Below are 19,627 nucleotides of genomic sequence, written 5' to 3' on the forward strand. Positions count from 1 at the left end.
GCGGCCTCCGAAGGCGCACCTCTTCTTCCACCCCACAGCCCATTCTCTAGCTGGTTTCACTGATGTGGCAGCAGGAAAACTCGTCCCCAACACATTGTTTTAGTTCAGACACCCATTAACTGGGCTCTACTCGGAAAGGGCAGGGGATGGGGGTGGGGGACTGGTTCCCTCCCCTTGGTACTGTGGCTTTCGCTTTCACTTCCTTGTCGCAGAGTCGACGGATCTTCGGGGCCAAGTGGTCATGGCGTTACTGGATCTGTGCGGTGCCGCTCGGGGGCAGCGGCCCGAGTGGGCTGCCCTGGATGCGGGAAGCGGGGGTCGCTCGGACCCGGGACACTACAGTTTCTCCGCGCAAGCTCCGGAGCTCGCACTTCCCCGGGGAATGCAGGTGAGGACTGTAGGGCGTTCTGGAGAGATGCAGGAGGTGGGTGGTGGTGGGTGGCACAGAGGAAGGAGTGTCTGCCTGGGTCTGAGGAGGTGAGGACGCCAGGAGGGGCCGTCCAGGAGAGCAGCATCGAGGCTAGCCCTGAAGAACCAACGTGGAGATTAAGGCATGGGAAGGCGGGAGAAAGGGGTGGGGGAGGGACAGAAGGAGAGAGAGTCACGCACGGAGTTGAGACAGCGAGACTGAGAAGATGGTTGGTGCCAATCCCAAGACACAGTGCACAGACCACCATGCCTTCCACAGACTCACTGCTAACTACTACAGGGGCTGTACAGTTGTCTTGGAAGACCTATGAACTTTGGTGGCCTTACTTGGTCTCAGCAACCCACCCTGTGTGTCCTACGACACATTAGATGGCCTAGGTCTCAAGCCCCTCTACTGTAAAATGAGAGCAAGTTATTAAAATGTGCTTTCGAGAACCAAAGGAGCCACGGATTAGGAAACACCTTGAAGTCGCCTACCATGACCTTTGTTCCCACGTGCTGGAAAGCAGAAAGCTGGTGGGCTTAAATCCTGCTTTTCTTTCTTCGGAGCTACTGACATCTAGAGTCTGCAGACCCCTCCTCACTCTGCCACCCTGCCAGGAGCCTCCTAGCACTGAGGTGCCCCTCTGCCTCTTGCATCTCTTAGCCCACCGCATTCCTGAGGTCCTTTGGTGGTGACCAGGAAAGGAATGTTCAAATTGAGATGGCCCACGGCACAACCACACTCGCCTTCAAGTTCCAGCATGGCGTCATCGTGGCTGTGGACTCCAGGGCCACTGCAGGGAGTTACATTAGTGAGTATGTGTGCTCCATGTGTGCTCCAATGGTCCGACTCGTGGAGCTGTTCCCTCAGTAGAGCAGAAGGCCTGGGCCGAAGTTCAGACAGAGCTGGCATTATAGCACACTGAGGGTGGGGGTGGGATGGGGGGTGAGGGGTGGGTGGGGAGCTGTGGGCTCATTTCTTTGATCTCAAAACTCTTCCAGGCTCCTTAAGGATGAACAAAGTGATCGAGATTAACCCTTACCTGCTTGGCACCATGTCTGGTTGTGCAGCCGACTGCCAGTACTGGGAGAGGCTGTTGGCCAAGGAGTGCAGGTAGGCCGGTTTTATCATCTCATTTGTTCAGCCCCTCCCCCGTCCCCACCATGTCCCAGGTCACTTACACCCCCATCGGGTGATCCATTTTAGCAACCATAAGGGATATATATATATATATATATATATATATATATATATATATATATATATATCTCCTTCATGTGATTAAAAATCTCCCAAATCCTAGCCTGGGTCCCTGCTTATAAACCAGATAATCTGGCAGTCACTTAACCTGCAGGGTGGTATCATTTACTAGGCTTTTAAAATGCGGATCAGAGATTTTAAATTCCCAAACTCTCCTTTACTCTTATGTCCCGTCCCACAAGTCCATACCTTCCAAACACTCATCTCTACAATCCCTGCTCCCTCGTGCTATGGGAGAAAATGAATGCAGGTGTAGCTGCCGCCCCTGAGGCCTCCTTCTCTCTCCTCCTCCTCCTCGATCGATCGTACAGGTTGTATTATCTTCGGAATGGGGAACGCATCTCCGTGTCTGCAGCATCCAAGCTGCTTTCCAACATGATGCTGCAGTACCGGGGGATGGGCCTCTCCATGGGCAGCATGATCTGTGGCTGGGACAAGAAGGTGGGTGGCCTATGTCTGTGAGCCCCCCCCCCCCCCGAGGTGTCTTACCCATTGAACCCTCCCCTCCCCCATGCTTGATCCAGGTTTTGATGTTTACCAAAGTGTGCTGTCTTTTGTTTTTGTTTTTAAAATTCATTTATTTATTTTATGTGAGTACACTCTTGTTGTCTTCAGACACACCAGAAGAGGGCACTGGATCCCGTTACAGATGGTCGTGAACTACCATGTGGTTCAATTCTGGCAGTTGAACTCAGGACCTCTGGAAGAGTAGTCAGGGGTCTTAACCACTGAGCCATCTCTCCAGCTCCCTAAAGTGTGCTGTCTTAACTCAAATATTTCTATGGTGGCATCACTATGTTGCTTGCTCTCCACAAGTCACACTTGCGTCTTGATATGATCAATAAACCAAGTTCAACTCGGGATGGTTTCCCATCTTCTAGGGACCAGGACTTTACTACGTAGATGACAATGGGACTCGGCTCTCGGGACAGATGTTTTCCACTGGCAGCGGGAACACCTATGCCTATGGGGTGATGGACAGTGGTTACCGGCAGGACCTCAGTCCTGAAGAGGCCTACGACCTTGGCCGCAGAGCTATTGCTTATGCTACCCACAGAGACAACTATTCTGGAGGAGTCGTCAACAGTAAGAGACCAATGCGCCCCACAACACCTGGGGAGACCACTGCTCCCCAGCACCTGGGAGGAGGGGGATGTGGGGGGAGCTTAGATTGGGAGCCTCGGGGGAGATGAGTGGAGATGTCAGGTCTGAGAACACTGAAGTTCCAGACAAAGGCTTTCAGTGTGTGTGTGCTTAATGCTCATGAAAGCTGCTTATGCCACACCATTCTGGCAGAGACTTGCCCAAGAAAGGCCTGACGCCATGTTCTTTTCTCAATCGCCCACAGTGTACCACATGAAGGAAGACGGTTGGGTGAAAGTGGAGAGTTCCGATGTCAGTGACCTGCTGTACAAGTACGGAGAGGCCGCTCTGTGATGGCTGCTGGGCAGGCCTCCCCCAGCATTGGTGGCACTGGCTGGCAGACTCAGAGACCTGGGACTACTTCAGTCTTAGGAAAAAGAAGGGCTCAACCTGGGCTGGAGACAAAGCTCTGTTTACCCTCTCGGCCCCCGCACTCACAGATACCTTCTAAGTACAATAAAAGAAAAACGGTTATACATGTCTCTGGGTTGTGGCTGAATGGGGTCAGGCTGTGGGGCCCTTTGGAGGGAGAGCTAGGGCACAAACAGGAAATCAGGCGAGGCTTCCATTGAGAAGGTGTTCGCCAGGTTCTTCCTGGACGCCCTTCCCCTGCATCTCTGGGGAGGACCGTCACCCATCACTTTTCTCTTTGGAGAAGCGTTTTCATTTGGCCCTTCCTGGAGTGTCATGGTCTCGGGACTCCAGTGTGGCCCCTCATGTATGTTTTGGGGAAACTGGGAAGACTTTGTGATGACAATAAGCATGGATGCTCAAGTAACACCTGGGTGACATTGGATAGCGAATGTAAAGTTTGCTGAGGTTCAGTTTCATGTTTCACCCCTGGCTGCAAGGTGCAAGCACAATAGAGAGAGATGAGCAAGACTCTCTGGGGTGGGGGAAGCAGAGGAGAAAGTGAAAGAAAAAATGGAACCCTTGGGTCTTGTGTAAGTGCAGGACTGCTCAGCATAGGAGTGCTCAGGACAGGAGTACTCAGCACAGGAGTGCTCAGAACAGGAGTAATCTGCACAGGAGTGGTCAGGACAGGAGTGCTCAGGGCAGGATTACTCAGCACAGGAGTGCTCAGTGCAGGAGTGCTTGGTGCAGGAGTGCTCAGCTCAGGAGTGTTCAGGACAGGAGTGCTCAGGATAGGAGTGCTCAGGGCAGGAATGCTCAGCACAGGAGTACTCAGCACATGCATGCTCAGGGCAGGAGTACTCAGGACAGGAGTGCTCAGGGCAGGAGTACTCAGTGCAGGAGTGCTCAGTGCAGGAGTACTCAGCACAGGAGTGCTCAGTGCAGGAGTGCTTGGTGCAGGAGTGCTCAACATAGGAGTACACAACACAGGCATGCTCAGGACAGGCATGCTCAGGGTAGGAGTACTCAGGACAGGAGTGCTCAGGGCAGGAGTACTCAGGGCAGAAATGCTCAGCACAGGAGTACTCAGCACAGGAGTGCTCAGGGCAGGAGTACTCAGGACAGGAGTGCTCAGGGCAGGAGTACTCAGTGCAGGAGTGCTCAGTGCAGGAGTACTCAGCACAGGAGTGCTCAGTGCAGGAGTGCTTGGTGCAGGAGTGCTCAACATAGGAGTACACAACACAGGCATGCTCAGGACAGGCATGCTCAGGGTAGGAGTACTCAGGACAGGAGTGCTCAGGGCAGGAGTACTCAGGGCAGAAATGCTCAGCACAGGAGTACTCAGCACAGGAGTGCTCAGGGCAGGAGTACTCAGTGCAGGAGTGCTCAGTGCAGGAGTGCTTGGTGCAGGAGTGCTCAACATAGGAGTACACAACACAGGCATGCTCAGGACAGGCATGCTCAGGGCAGGGGTACTCAGGACAGGAGTGCTCAGGGCAGGATTACTCAGCACAGGAGTGCTCAGTGCAGGAATACTTGGTGCAGGAGTGCTCAGCTCAGGAGTGTTCAGGACAGGAGTGCTCAGGATAGGAGTGCTCAGGTCAGGAATGCTCAGCGCAGGAGTACTCAGCACATGCATGCTCAGGGCAGGAGTACTCAACACAGGCATGCTCAAGACAGGAGTGCTCAGGGCAGGAGTACTCAGGACAAGAGTGCTCAGAGCAGGAGTACTCAGGACAGGAGTGCTCAGGGCAGGAGTGTTCAGGGCACAGCACAGGAGTACTCAGCACAGTGCTCAGTGCAGGCATGCTCAGTGCAGGAGTACTCAGGACAAGAGTACTCAGTACAGAGTGTTTGGTGTAGGAGTGCTGAGTGCAGGAGTGCTCAGTGTAGCAGTGCTCAGTGCAGGAGTGCTCAGGGCAGGAGAGTTCAGCGCATGAGTGCTCCGTGCAGGAGTGGTCAAGAGCCAGGTCAGGGGTTAGAGGACTCTGAGATCCAGACAGCCAGATGGGAGCCTTCTCCACCTGGGGTAGCCCTAAAGTCCAGAGAGATAGGCATAGCCATGTAGGCCTGCTTTAAGGCCACCCCCAGCCCCCCCCCCGCCCTCAACATTTGACCTTCAAGTGACTCATGGGTAGTCACACCAGCATGTCTAAGGGGATTTTTTTTCCTTTATAGGTAGTTTCAGCCCGCAGAGTCATTTCTCCTTGTAGTGCCCTGGTGGTGGGGTGTGGTGATGAGCAGCATGGTTGATTTTCATGTCTGAGAATGGAACCTGGTGCCTCACCATGCTCTGTGAGGGCTCTTCCCTGGAGCCCAGAAGGGTGATTTCCGCAATGAACTGGGCTCTGGGGAGGAGGCCGGGTTCCCTCTTTGATGGTGTTAGCCTACAGCCTACTCTGACTACCTCACAAGCAGCAGGCCCTGGCACTGACCCAGGGCCCTCACTGCAAGTGCGGTGTGCTGCGAAGAAAGTCTGAGGACAAAGGGCCAGAGCCTCTGGGTTCAAAATCTGTGAAAGGGAACCTTTGGCCTGCTGATAGGAGCTGAGGCCTTCTTGTAAGCCCTAGTTTTACCCCAGACCCCAACTCTTGAGCTTACCTGGAAAAACAAACAAGCCCTCAAGCCTCTCTTCTCTTCCACCCTCCGTCCTTCTCTCTCCTCTCTTCCTTTTTCCAAAGGTGGGACACCTGTGTGGTCTGCTGACTGGGAGGGACCTGAAGTCACTCCCTCCTCCATTTTCCTCCCTCCCCTTCCTTCCGTCCACGACCATTCTCTTCCCTCGCCTTTCTCCTTCTCCTATGCTCTTTTCTGCCCTTTACTCCTCCTCCTCTTTCCCCTTCCTCAAACCTACTGGCAGCGAACCCTGGGCTCAGGCAAGTTTTCTCAACATCTGAACTATAGTCCCAGTTTAACCGGCGCTTCTTAAAACATGCTCGGAGGTCGGAGAAATGCAGGGTTTTTTCGTTTTTTTTTTTTGTTTGTTTTGTTTTTTTTTGTTTTTGTTTTTGTTTTTTTTTCCTTTTCAAAGCATCTCAGACCCTCAAGAGTTTTGCTAGTAGCGGCCTTGGAGGGCGAGCCTTTTTGGGAACCTGGGGCGCTCAACCCACCCGCAAATTGACAGGCGCCATCTGCTGGCGGCTGTGCGCAGCACCGCGACCACGGCAGTGAAGTGAAAGCGAAAGCCGCGGGACCCAGGCGCGCTCCCCGCGAGGGCGTCGCTGCGCACCCAGGAGATCCAGTTTGAGAAGAAGCAGATTCCAGAAGCTCTCCTGAGCTGCCGCTCCGCAGCCGCAGGTGAGTTCTTTTGGATAGAACCCGAGAGTTAGCAGGAGTGCGGCCCATTCCCAAACCCTTGGCGTCATCATCCGGTTCCCCACTCCTCGTCCCCTGTCTTGGGTCTTCTGCCGCTTACTCCCTGCCCCGTGTCCTCTGCTCCGTGCCCCTGCCCCACCCAGTGTCCCAGGTCCCCTGTCCCTCACCCCTTGCCCAAGGTCCTCTGCCCCACCCCCTTGCCCTGCGTCCCCGGTCTTCCGTCGGGCGCCGCCGGCCCAGCGCCCCTACTCAGAACCTTCTGTCCCAAGCCATCTAAGGCTACCGAACCCACCCGCATCCCGCCCCTGCACCGGGTCTCCTGGCTCTTAAAGACCCGAGGAATGGGGGCAGTGTGTCTTCTTGGGCTAACACCAACAAACTTCAGGGAGATGGATGTGGTGGCAGCAGACCGCCCCCTCCCCCACCCCCACCCCCGTGCTGTGTGTCTGAGTGTCTGTGTGTCTGTGTGACTGTGTGTGAGAATAATGCAGCCTTCCCAGCTCCGTCAGACAGTCAGTCCTAGGAGAGACTTATCTAGGAGGGGGTCTTTCCGGTGAACAAGAAGCCTCAGGGTGGATTTGGGGCAGGAGGCTCGTAACCAGGGTTGGAACTCCACAGACCTCATTTCTCCCTTTCTTTCCGCAGAACCCACCATGGCGCTGTCCTACCTGAGGCCCTGGGTCTCTCTGCTGCTGGCGGACATGGCTTTACTTGGGTTGCTACAAGGATCTCTGGGAAATCTGCTTCCCCAGGGGCTGCCAGGACTCTGGATAGAGGGCACCCTGCGACTTGGAGTGCTGTGGGGACTGCTAAAAGTGGGAGAGCTGCTGGGACTTGTGGGGACCCTTCTGCCCTTGCTCTGCCTTGCCACTCCCCTGTTTTTCTCGCTAAGAGCTCTGGTGGGAGGCACCGCGAGCACCTCAGTAGTCCGAGTGGCTTCTGCCTCTTGGGGCTGGCTGCTGGCTGGCTATGGGGCTGTTGCGCTGAGCTGGGCCGTGTGGGCTGTGCTGAGCCCGGCTGGAGTCCAGGAGAAGGAACCAGGCCAGGAGAACAGAACACTGATGAAGCGGTTGCTGAAGCTGTCCAGGCCGGACCTGCCTTTCCTCATAGCTGCCTTCTTCTTCCTTGTGGTGGCTGTGTGGGGTGAGAGGAAGAGACCACTGTGAGAGGGAGGTGGGAGAAGGGCCTTGCCAGGGCACAGCCTCCTTATCTTTCTTGCCTCTTTCAGGGGAGACATTAATCCCTCGCTATTCGGGTCGTGTAATTGACATCCTGGGAGGTGATTTCGACCCCGACGCCTTTGCAAGCGCCATCTTTTTCATGTGCCTGTTCTCTGTTGGGAGGTGAGAGATGATTGGCTTCAGGTCCCTGTAGTAGATGCGACTGGACAGGAACTGACTTTGCACAAGGCACAAATTATGTATACAGAGTTCTGCCTGCATGTACACCTACAGGCCAGAAGTGGGCACCATATCCCAGTATAGATGACGGTGAGCCACCAGGAGGTCTCTGGGAATTAAACTCAGGACCTATAGGAAGAGCAGCCAGTGCTCTTAACTTTTGAGTCATCTCTCCAGCCTGCCTTTGACTCTTTTTATCCGGACCCAGGAGCCTGCAATCTCAAGTAAACAAATAAAAATGGGGCTGCTTGGCTGGGCTTTGACTAGGATAAGAGGACCCAGATACAGAGAGTGCAGGATCTCTCTCTCTCCCTAGTCTTTCATTAGGCCTCCATTCTAGTTTTGCTGGTTTTGTTTCGTCTTTTCTCTTGTGGACTCCTTATGGACTCCTTGTGGACTCCCGACTCAGGCTTTATGTCTCTTAGGTATCCCTGTAGCTTTGACTATTGTGGTTCATACTGATCTCTTTCTGCAATTAGCATCTATGAACCTCCCTTCTACCTTTGGATCTACTCTGTCTTCTTTGGAGGATTTTCCTGTTGTAGATCCTTAGGTGTGGCCCGTTCTCAGGTATGTCCTTTTCTAAACTATGCACTGTCTTTCTTTTGTGGTCAAGGGTAGGCATGTGCACTAGAGGCCCAAGGACAGCTTGCTGGAGTCAGCCCTGTCCTTCCACTGTGTGGGGTGCAGAGATGGAACTCACACACGGTGGCAAGTGCCTTTATCACCTGAGATGCACCACACAGTGCACTTTGATTTCTTAAAAATATTCTTCCTTCGGTGGAGGGAGCAACAGTGTCAATTGGCCAGACCAGACCACCCCCCCCCCCAGCTCCTGGGCACTGGACCACCAATCAAAGAATACCCATGGCTCCGGCCGCATATGTGGCAGAGGATAGCCTTGTTGGACATCAGTAGGAGGAGAGGCCCTTGGACCTGAGGGTGTTCAATGCCCCAGTGTAGGGGAATGCCAGGAAGGGAAAGACAGGAGTGGGTGGGTGGGGGAGCACCCTCATAGAGGCAGGGGGACGGGGGATGAGATGGGGGGTTCTGAAGGGGAGACCTGGGAATGTAAATAAAAAAAAATCCACTAAAAAAAGAAGCAAAAGAAAGAAAGAACAAGAAGAAAAGAGAGAGAGAGAAAAAAGGAAAGACAAAAACAAAACAAAACAAAACAAAACAAAACAAAACAAAACAAAAAAGCCGGGCAGTGGTGGTGCACACCTTTAATCCCAGCACTTGGGAGGCAGAGGCAGGCGGATTTCTGAGTTCGAGGCCAGCCTGGTCTACAAAGTGAGTTCCAGGACAGCCAGAGCTATACAGAGAAACCCTGTCTCAAAAAACCAAAAAAAAAAAAAAAAAAAAAAAAAAAAAGGAAAAACTATTCTTCCCTCTGCTGGATCAGGTTCTTATGGCAGATGATTTTCAGATGCAGTTTCACACCTGGCTCTGTTTTATAAACCCGGTTGTTCCAGGGGCACTGCTGCTGGTTAGGGACTCTCACCTGCCATGTTGTGTGCTCAGAACCCCAGTGCCTCACACTCCCTTCTGGTCCTTCCTAAAGATGTCCCCTCCCCTTTCCTGTCCCCACCCACAACCTCAGTACTTCGCTTTGGGCCTCAGCCTGATGCCCAGGCAGCATCCTGCTGCTTTCAGTCTCTCCTGGATTAGGGAGCTAGCTCAGTGAATTCCATCTTACTGTGCAAACAAGGGGACCTGGGTTTGAATCTCCAGCACCCAGGCACTGTGAGTCTCAGGGTGTGCGGTGAACACAGGTGGATGTCATGGCAATGGTGCATGGGCAATCTAGCAGAAATGGGGCTCTAGGTTCAGACCAGGTCTTCAAAAAATAAGGTGGAGAGTGATCTAGGAAGGCATCTGATGTCAACCTTTGAACACACACACACATGCATGTACACACACATGGACACATACATGCACACACATGTACACGCACGCATGCACCCATATGCAAACCACACACATGCACAGGCACACACACAGAGCAGTATACCTGGATATGCATATGCACATGCACAGAGCAGTATACCTAGATGTTCATGTCCACCCTCATGCAAAACAGGCGCGCGCGCGCACACACACACACACACACACACACACACACACACACACACCCCACTTCTTCCATCGGTGGCTCCTTTTCATTCTTACTGTGCCCATCCAAAGCCCACCGATTCATGTCTGCTTATTCAATATGGTAACCAAATCTGCAATTGAAACCCATATTTTGGTTTTTTTTTTTTTGTTTGTTTGTTTTCTTGTTTTCCGAGACAGGGTTTCTCTGTGTAGCCCTGGCTGTCCTGGAACTCACTCTGTAGACCAGGCTGGCCTCGAACTCTGCCTTTATGCATTTAGAAAATACGTCTTTAAGTTTTTATTGTAAGAATTTGGCTAACTTACAAGGCTCTCCCAAGGATTAAAGATGAGATTGGTGGCTGGGTATCCACGGAATGGGAGGGAGGGACTTACTGCTGCTTCCTTTGGAAGCACGGTGGTCAGTGAGCCTTGGGCACGCGGGGATTTGTACCGGTTGTGAGAGTGAGCCCACATCTAGCTCCTGTGTCTGCCCTTACTAATTGTTTCTCTGTTCTCACCGCTGTCTTCCCTCCCCCTTCTCTCCACCTCTCTTTCCACCTTGCCCTTCCTTTGCCCCTCCCCCTCCCCCCTCCCGCTTCCCCGTCCTGCCCCCAGCTCCTTCTCTGCAGGCTGTAGAGGAGGCTCCTTCCTCTTCACCATGTCCAGGATCAACCTGCGGATACGAGAGCAGCTTTTCTCATCTTTGTTGCGCCAAGACCTTGGATTCTTCCAGGAGACCAAGACAGGTGAACCTGGCATCTGGGTCTTGGGTGCTCGGCCCTTTCTGGAGTCCTCAGGTCTCCTGTCTGCCTCCCTGCTGGAGCCTGGCAGTTTTCTCTTAGAGCAGGGTAGAGGTCTAGCCCAGTCTCTTTGTAAAGGCTGAGGGGATGAGTCAGCAGGGAGACCCAGAGGAAGGTTTTGGGTTCCCATCATCCTTTCTGCCCTCCCCAGGGGAGCTGAACTCGAGGCTGAGCTCTGACACCTCTCTGATGAGCCGCTGGCTCCCTTTCAATGCCAATATCCTGCTGCGGAGCCTGGTGAAGGTGGTGGGGCTCTACTTCTTCATGCTCCAGGTATCGCCCCGACTCACCTTCCTCTCCCTGCTGGACCTGCCCCTCACGATAGCAGCTGAGAAGGTGTACAACCCCCGCCATCAGGTATGTGTGCATGTCACAGTGCCCTGAGAGAAGGCAAACAGACAAGCAGACAGACAAATAAGTAGATAGGTAGGTAGGTAGATAGATGGGTGGATGGATAGGTAGGTAGTAGACAGACAGACAGACAGACAGACAAATAAGTAGATAGGTAGGTAGATAGATAAATAGGTAGGTAGGTAGATAGATAGATTGATAGACAGATAATCGGTAGACAGACAGAACACCTCTTATCAGTCCCTACAGTCCATTCTATGCTTGCACAACATTTTGCTAGTTCAGTCATTCACTGATGGACATTTGAGTTGAGGAGGTTGGAGGCCCACTGGATCTATAAACAGAAGTGGTTCAAGTGCTAGCTGTGTTGGAGAGCGAGGTGAGCCCCCGGGGTGTCTTTCTGCCTTCCAGTGAGCTTCTCAGAGTCTGTCTATGCCCTTCCCACAAATGACTGTGAATCAGAGTGAAGGACATCTTAGGAGGTTTACACTCATTTATTTGTTTTTATTTTATGTGTGTGGTGTTTTGCTTGCATGCCTATCATTTGTGTGCATTGCCTGAGGAGGCCAGAAGAGGGCGCCAGATACCCTGGGACTGGAGTTACAGATAGTTGTGAGCCACCACGTGGGTGCTGGGGATGGAACCCAGGACCCCTGGAAGAGCAGCCAGTGCTCTTACCCACGGAGGCATCTCTCCAGCCCTGGGAAGTTTTCCCTTTCCCCTCAGCATACACAACTGGATGTGTGTGTGTGTGTGTGTGTGTGTGTGTGTGTGTATGTGTAGTAAACCACACAGATGTGAAACTCACTGCATTGCTCACTTTTGGGTCATAGTTCTGAGCACAGCCTTCTGATTTGTCCATGTTTCCCCCCAAACTTATTGTCATTTTATTTTATTTTTTAAATTGGAATAAAAGCCACCATCCCCTGCAACACGATGTGGTGCAGTGGCTCATTGTGGCTTCGATGTGCATTTTTCTAACCATTAACGATGTTTTCATGTGCTTATGGGACATTTGCCACATTCTTTATATTTTTAAAACTGTATTTTAAAAAATGTATTTCACGTATATCCCAGATGTTACTTGACATGCTGGTGACACATGGGTAGGCTGGTGACACATGGGTAGACATGTGGACAGGGTCCTATGCTGGTGACACATGGGTAGACATGTGGACAGGGTCCTATGCTGGTGACACATGGGCTCTGATGGAACTCACCAAGACAGGAAAAGGCTTCAGGAGAGGGCTGATTAGCGACACCGAGTATGGCTGCAGCAGAGATGCAGAGAAGCTGAGCACAGGGGCTGCCGTTGCAGGGATGTTTCTGCATGCAGTCAGGCTGTGTTTAGTGTCAAAGTGTCCCAGAGCACTTAGTCATGCTGTACTCAGTGTCACTGTGTCCCAGAGTAGTCAGTTTGTGGTTATCTTGGCCTTGAGGCACTGGCAGACTCACCACAAGTCAGAAACGGCTCAACCCAGAACATGGGTCTTAAGGTGGCACCCAGACTTGGCAGCTGGGACTTGTGGTTAACTCTGAGGAGATAACGGTCATGCTCAGAGGCAAAGGATCTGCTAAGCCCAGCCTTCCTGAGGCAAAACAGTCTTGTGTGAAGTTGGGGTGACTCAGGCCAGCTGTCACCCCAGAACAGCAGCTGCTTACCATGACCTTGATGGCTTTCTCATTGTGGACAGGGTCCTGTGCATCTGTCTTTGTTGCCTGCACTTTTGGTGTCAAATCCAAGAATTCATTGTCAAATCTTAGCTAATTGGGGCTGAAGAGCTGGCTCAGTGGCTGAGAGCCCATACTGCACTTGCAGAGGGCTGGGATTTGACCCCCAGCTCCTGTATGCCAGCTATTCAGCTGTCTTTTCGGGACTCACCTGCACTCATGTACACACACACACACACACACACACACACATACACATACACACACTAAATCTTTATAAAAAGAGTTTTTACAGTTTTAATTTTTACATTTATGTCTTTGATGCATTTTGAATTACCTCTCCATCTTTTTAAAACATAAGGATTTATTTTATTTGCACATTTCTGTGTGTGTGTGTGTGTGTCCGTGTCCGCAGAGGCCAGACGACAGCCCCTGATTCTCTGGAGCTGCAGTCACAGGTGTTTGTGTGGCATGGTTTGTGTGCTGGGGATTATACCCTGGTCATCTGGAAGAGACACAAGCTCTCTGAACAGCTGAGCCACTTTGACAGCCACATCTCCACCTTTCTGAATTACTGTCTCTCTCCTCATTTGACATCACATGCAAGAATTCACTTCAAATGAAAGCTAAACAGAATAGCACCACAGTGCTTAACAGGGAGAGCTCAGCAATTCACATATGTTTTCTACTTCCTGTGCTCTGTGAGTGTGCGTGATACACTGGGACAAGCACTTTACCCATGGAGCCATCTCCCCAGCATCTCATCTCCCCTCCCCTCCCCTCCCCTCCCCCTCCGAAAATATTCCTTCTGGAAAGAAAGGCACGGGGCAGTGATGAATTGCTGGAGGGAAGCCCCTGCCTGTTGTGTTCTGCCTTATTCACCGGTTTTATCCGCTGCCCTGTTTTCAGGCGGTGCTAAAGGAGATCCAGGATGCAGTGGCCAAGGCGGGGCAGGTGGTGCGCGAGGCGGTAGGAGGGCTGCAGACTGTGCGAAGCTTTGGGGCCGAGGAGCAGGAAGTCAGCCACTACAAGGAGGCCCTGGAGCGATGTAGACAGCTGTGGTGGCGCCGAGACCTGGAAAAAGACGTGTATCTAGTCATACGGAGGGTGAGGTGACCTGTGCAGGGTGCTGGGTGCAGGGTGCAGGGTGCAGGGTGCAGGGAGAGGGCCAGTGGAGGGAGCGGGAGGGATGAGGAGCCAGACCTCAGGAGGCTTAGGGGACCAGTGCTGCGCAGGGACTGGGGACTCGCTCACCTCTCTCCTGTCCAGGTGATGGCCTTGGGCATGCAGGTGCTGATTCTGAACTGCGGCGTGCAGCAGATTCTGGCTGGAGAGGTCACCCGGGGTGGCCTGCTCTCCTTCCTGCTGTACCAGGAGGAAGTGGGACAATATGTCCGGGTGAGTGAGGTGCACTCATGAGATGCTCTGTGTTTCCATCTGGGCTTCTGGGCCATGAGTTAATTTTCTCATGGATAATTTTAAACATGCTTTAAAAAAGCCATTATTGTGATAAGTCTTCAGGTAACTTTTATCAGCTTTGACAATGATCATAACCCTAAATTAACCCAAACCCCAACCCTAACTCCACCATAACCAACTCTAACCCTAGCCTGACTCCACCCTAAATTAATACTAACTCTAACCTCATCTAAACAACTTCAATTCTAAATAGCCATAATGATATCTTACCCCCACCCTGGCTAATCTTATCCCTAACTGCAATCTAAACAGAACCCTACCCCACACCTTAATCTAACCTTAATTCTAACCTACCCCAATAACCTGCAGTGTTCGATCTGCCTTTATTTTAAAACAAATTCAAGATATCAAATCTCATCTGTAGGGATTTCAGTGTGCACCCCTAGAACATAGATATCTTAAGTATGCAGTCTGAGTGCCATTGTCATACCTAAAAATAACGATTCCTTCCGTTCATCCCGTACACTCAGTGCGCAGAGCTCCACAGGTATACACGCTGTGATTGGCTGACGCCCTTCCAATCTCTGTGTCTACTGGTTTAAAATTCCCACCTTGCTATTGGCTGAAGGAATGGGTCTTTTTGTCCTGTGCTGTTCCCTGTGGCCTGGGTTCTGTGTCTTCTGATTTGCAGTATTATTCTGCAGCAGCATTCCAGTGTGTTCTTCTGACTGTTTCCTATCCACTGCTAGGTAAATCCGTAAACTTTAAAATCCAGTGCTTCCCTCTTTCAAATTATGGCTGTGTTCTTTCTCCGGGAGAGACAACATATCCGGTTCTCTTGGTGTTGGTTGGTGTCTGCCTTTGATGCTTAATGCCTGCATTTGTTAAGTTACCAGGGTTGCAAAATAGTGCTGTCTGTACTTCCTTCCCTTATAACTTGGATACATCAATCGAGAGACTTAACCCCATCCACTATTGGGGTACTTAGTAGTATACTTTGATTAGAAAAGGTATTTAACTATTTCTTTCTATTTGATCACTTTAAAAAAAAAGTTACTTTGCTTTGGGCATTGAACGTAATTTTCCCGGTTACTTCTTTACCATCTTTCACATGTGGAGAGCTGGGCCAAGCTCTCTGATGATTTTAAAGGTGAGCTGGCCGTGATGATTGCTTTATAAAGGATTCCCTGTCTGGAGCATACAGGGTGCAGAGCAGTGAGCGAAAGCTGTGGCTCTTGACATGCTGTGTGGATCCCACAGCTTTTCATCGCAAATCGGAACACTGAAATACTTCTGCATCTTTTAAAAATCCACCAAACTTACTCTGGGGACAGTGGCACAAGTCTGTAACCCTATGGCACAAGTCTGTAATGCTGAGGGAATACGTGACATTCGAGGTTAGCCTGGGCTAAGTAGCCAAAACTGTTTCAGATGAACAGAGACAGAGCCACCCTCCACTCCTAACTAAAACAATCCCTCCAAGGTTCCCTCTCTGAGTTTATCCGAATCATTCATTAAAAGGTAGAAGGTTCTTGTTGGGGGTAGGGAGCAGGAGAGGAGGACCGGCTGAGGTCAGGGTGTGGGTAGAGTGTGTGCCGGTCCTGGCTTGCTGACGTGTCCGTTCCTGATTTCCAGAACCTGGTTTACATGTACGGGGATATGCTGAGCAACGTGGGCGCTGCTGAAAAGGTGTTTTCCTACCTGGACCGAAAGCCGAATCTGCCCCAGCCTGGGATCCTGGCCCCTCCCTGGCTGGAGGGGCGCGTGGAATTCCAAGACGTCTCCTTTTCGTATCCCAGGCGCCCCGAGAAGCCTGTGCTCCAGGTGTCTGAGGGAGACCCCGTGGGATCGGAACCTTTCTCTCTGCTGCGGAGGTCGGGCTCCCGCAGCCTGAACATCATTTTCTCTAGGAAGCTGCTCTGAACTCTTCCCTGTTTTCCTAGGGTCTGACGTTCACCCTGCATCCTGGAACGGTGACAGCGTTGGTGGGACCCAATGGATCAGGGAAGAGCACCGTGGCCGCCCTGCTGCAGAACCTGTACCAGCCCACTGGGGGCCAGCTGCTGCTGGATGGCGAGCCCCTGACCGAGTATGATCACCACTACCTGCACCGCCAGGTGGGAGGGGCACCAGAGAGGGTGGGGCAGGAGGGAGGAGGAGCAAGCATGACGGGGAGGTGGGGCAGCCCCTGGGAAGGAAGGCTGGGGTCCATCATGAGGAACAAAGAAGGAGGTACTAGTTCTTTGCTCCTTTCCGCTCTGTACAGGTGGTTCTGGTGGGGCAGGAGCCTGTGCTGTTCTCGGGTTCTGTCAAGGACAATATTGCCTATGGCCTGAGGGACTGTGAGGACGCTCAAGTGATGGCAGCTGCCCAGGCGGCCTGTGCAGACGACTTCATAGGGGAAATGACTAATGGAATAAACACAGGTACTTACAGGTCCCGAGACCACCCTGGCAGGGGCAGGAGAAAATGGGGCTAGGGAGGGAGCTCATGTAACAAAGTGCATCGTTGCAAGCATGAGGGCCTGCGTTTGATCGCTAGAATCTTTTTTTTTTTTTTTTAAACGAAAACCAAAAAGCAAAACAAAACAAAACAAAAACCAGACTAGGAATAATCTCTGCCCTGCACAGGTGCCCACACCCACACACATGCACACGCAAGGCTCTCTCTCACACACACACACACACACACCCACACACACACACACACACACACACACACACACACACACCAGATAATGGAATTTATTCTTGGGGTGATGCTTGTATCCCCGTTGCTCCTCCTCCGTTCCCGATTTTCATTTTTCTCCACCTCCAGCTCCCCTCCTGTCAGGCTTTCCTACCTTCTGATTGACTGACAGAAGCAGATCGGGGGAACACTTTGTCTTTGCTGCGGGGAGGGGTGTTTTCTGATCACGGGTGTCTCAGGAGGGGCTTTTTCTCTGATTTCCTCAGAAATCGGGGAAAAAGGGGGCCAGTTAGCTGTGGGACAGAAGCAACGTCTGGCCATTGCCCGGGCCCTTGTGCGGAACCCACGGGTCCTCATCCTGGATGAGGCTACCAGCGCCCTGGACGCCCAGTGTGAACAGGCCGTGAGTACCAGCATGGAAGGGCAGAGGACAGTGGAATCTAAGGGATATGTTTGCAGGGTCAGGTGGCATACAGCTGAGCAGGGCTGATGTCCCACAGACCCGGAGAATGTCTGCACTTTGGCAGGGCTGAGAGCTGTAATGGTTACTTTTGTTGCTGGACCAAATCCTCACAGATTGTGCCTTGCCTGTGTCCTGGGCTTTCTCAGGTTGTTGGCAGTGGAGTTAACTCTCTCCAGGATGAAGAATGGTGATGGTGGGGTGTCTGGTCCTCCATAGCTGCCTTTCCCAATGACAGCTGTACAGCCATGGTGAAGGGCGGACCCCTATTGCCTGCCCTTTGAGGCCCCCTGCACATCCCAGACTTTCTTTAGCCTGAGTCACAGGGACAGCCCAGCTGCTGTGTTCCATTCATTGCCTTTGAGTCTGTGATCTGTCCTCTGCAGCTACAGAACTGGAGATCGCAGGGGGACAGGACGATGCTGGTGATTGCCCACAGGCTGCACACGGTTCAGAATGCTGACCAAGTTCTGGTGCTCAAGCAGGGACGTCTGGTGGAGCATGACCAGCTCAGGGACGGCCAGGATGTCTACGCCCACCTGGTACAGCAGCGGCTGGAGGCATGAGGCCTCCAGACCCTGAGCCCCTCTCAGGACTGTGGCCAGGATCAGACCCACAGGGACCGTGCCGGAGGAGGCTAGGGTCAGGATAAAGATTGGGACCGTTTTGGACTTTGTGTGTTTTTGTGGCCTTGATGGGTGAGGGTTGGGGGAGTGGGTGGTTTGTGGTTCTAGAAACATTATTTTTTTGCTGAATATAAAAATAATAAATATATATAAAATGCTTTTCCTTAATGTATGTTATGGTTACTACTGGCTGACATTTTAACAGCATCTAGAATCACGGCCAACATCTGGGCAAACATCTGGGCATGCCTGTGGATGAGGGAGTTCTAGGTTAGGTTAACTGCGATGGGAAGACACCCCCCCTCCCCGACTGTGTATGCAACCATCTTGAGGACTGAGGTTCCACACTGCATAAAAGAGACCAGTGTGCATCTCTTTCTGCTCCCTGGGTACCTCTTATTCCTGCCTACCTTGCTATGACAGACTACCCTTAAGCCAGGAGCCAAATTAAACCCGTCCTGATTTTTGATATGCAAATCACCATCAACACGTGAATAGAGCTGCCTTTCTGTATCCTGTTTTTGTTCACATCAATATCTGACGAGTGTGTGTGTGTGTATGTATGTATGTATTTTTTTTTTCTTTTTTTGATAGGGTCTCTGGCTCTTCTGGAACTCACTGTGTAGACCAGGCTAGCCTCAAACTCACAGACATCCACCTGCCTCTGCCTCTCAGGTGATGGAATTAAAGGTGTGCACCACCAACACTTGGCCTTTGTTAGGTACCTGATATTTGTGTGTGTGTGTGTGTGTGCATGCGTGTGTGTGTGTGTGTGTGTGTGTGTGCGCGCGCGCGCGCATGTGTGTCGGGAAGACTAAAGGATGGCTGGGCAAAGCTCAGCTCCTAACAGTGTTAATAGTATCACTGTGTGCATAAGAGCTGGTTAGAGAGGACTACTTTGTACGGTTCCTGCTTGCACTAGTGCAAAGCGGTTCCTGTGTGTCGCCTTTATCCTTATTCTGGGCTTTCAGCGGTCTGATACTATCTTCACTTTCCCTATCATTTCTATTTTATGAATGGAGAAACACGGGCTCAACGAGATGAGAGTTCTTTCTCAAGGTGCTTAGCTTCATTTTGGTTACTGTGACGAACACCCTAACCAAAAGAAAGGGTTTGCTTGGCTCAGAATTCCAGATCACAGTCTGTCGGTGAGGGAAGTCATCTCTAACCAAGGGACTCTTCACAGGCAGAGAAGGGCAGCTGGAAAACAGAGCGGTCGATGCTCATTGGAGCCAGGGAGGCACATGCTCAGTCAGCTCTCACCAGTTCAAGACCGCCTGCCCAGGGACTGGTGCTGCCCTCCGGGCTGGACTTTCTTACATCAAGAGTCAAGGTGACCCCCCACAGATGCCCACAGGGCAACCTGATGTAAGTTAATTACAGTCAAGGTGACCCCCCTCCCCTCCAGACAGACAGACAGACAGACAGACAGACAGACCTGCCCACAGGACAAGCCATGTAAGTAACTCCCTTCCCTGGTGTCTTAGCAGTTGCTGTGATAAACACCACACCCAGAAGCACCTTAGAGGAGGGGAGCATTTATCTGGCTTGTGGCTCTAGAGGGAGAGTCTGCCATGGTGGGTGAGGCATGGCAGCAGGTTGTCAGAGCAGGAAATCACATCTCTATCCCT

General features: G+C 51.9%; 2 protein-coding genes across 2 annotated transcripts; both read left to right on the forward strand.

Annotated features, from left to right (window-relative positions):
• Positions 1–37: 37 nt before the first annotated feature.
• Positions 38–3,297, forward strand: Psmb8 (proteasome (prosome, macropain) subunit, beta type 8 (large multifunctional peptidase 7)). Its single transcript, NM_010724.2, has 6 exons — positions 38–388; positions 1,076–1,223; positions 1,414–1,525; positions 1,984–2,113; positions 2,554–2,758; positions 3,021–3,297. Exons 1-6 carry the CDS (start codon positions 242–244, stop codon positions 3,107–3,109), a joined length of 831 nt encoding a protein of 276 aa, NP_034854.2. The 5' UTR covers positions 38–241; the 3' UTR covers positions 3,110–3,297.
• A 3,024-nt stretch (positions 3,298–6,321) lies between these two features.
• On the forward strand, positions 6,322–18,164 carry Tap2 (transporter 2, ATP-binding cassette, sub-family B (MDR/TAP)). The gene is made up of 12 exons (NM_011530.3): positions 6,322–6,466; positions 7,130–7,627; positions 7,713–7,827; positions 10,597–10,727; positions 10,933–11,138; positions 13,713–13,910; positions 14,073–14,201; positions 15,858–16,046; positions 16,166–16,339; positions 16,489–16,648; positions 17,177–17,313; positions 17,757–18,164. The coding sequence occupies exons 2-12, from the start codon at positions 7,138–7,140 to the stop codon at positions 17,934–17,936; spliced, it is 2,109 nt and encodes a 702-aa protein (NP_035660.3). The 5' UTR covers positions 6,322–6,466; positions 7,130–7,137; the 3' UTR covers positions 17,937–18,164.
• The last annotated feature ends 1,463 nt before the right edge of the window (positions 18,165–19,627 follow it).

The sequence above is a fragment of the Mus musculus genome, chromosome 17 (assembly GCF_000001635.26).
Source record: "Mus musculus strain C57BL/6J chromosome 17, GRCm38.p6 C57BL/6J".
Lineage (NCBI taxonomy): Eukaryota > Metazoa > Chordata > Mammalia > Rodentia > Muridae > Mus > Mus musculus.

What these genes read in the sequence shown, in the direction of transcription:
- Psmb8 (NM_010724.2), top strand. Translation starts at nt 242, where the DNA reads ATGGCGTTACTGGATCTGTGCGGTGCCGCTCGGGGGCAGCGGCCCGAG. An exon ending in CACTGCAGGGAGTTACATTA is followed by an intron (nt 1,224 to 1,413) that starts GTGAGTATGTGT and finishes AAACTCTTCCAG; the next exon opens with GCTCCTTAAGGATGAACAAA. An exon ending in TCTGTGGCTGGGACAAGAAG is followed by an intron (nt 2,114 to 2,553) that starts GTGGGTGGCCTA and finishes CCCATCTTCTAG; the next exon opens with GGACCAGGACTTTACTACGT.
- Tap2 (NM_011530.3), top strand. Translation starts at nt 7,138, where the DNA reads ATGGCGCTGTCCTACCTGAGGCCCTGGGTCTCTCTGCTGCTGGCGGAC. An exon ending in TGCCTGTTCTCTGTTGGGAG is followed by an intron (nt 7,828 to 10,596) that starts GTGAGAGATGAT and finishes TCCTGCCCCCAG; the next exon opens with CTCCTTCTCTGCAGGCTGTA. An exon ending in GACTAATGGAATAAACACAG is followed by an intron (nt 16,649 to 17,176) that starts GTACTTACAGGT and finishes TGATTTCCTCAG; the next exon opens with AAATCGGGGAAAAAGGGGGC.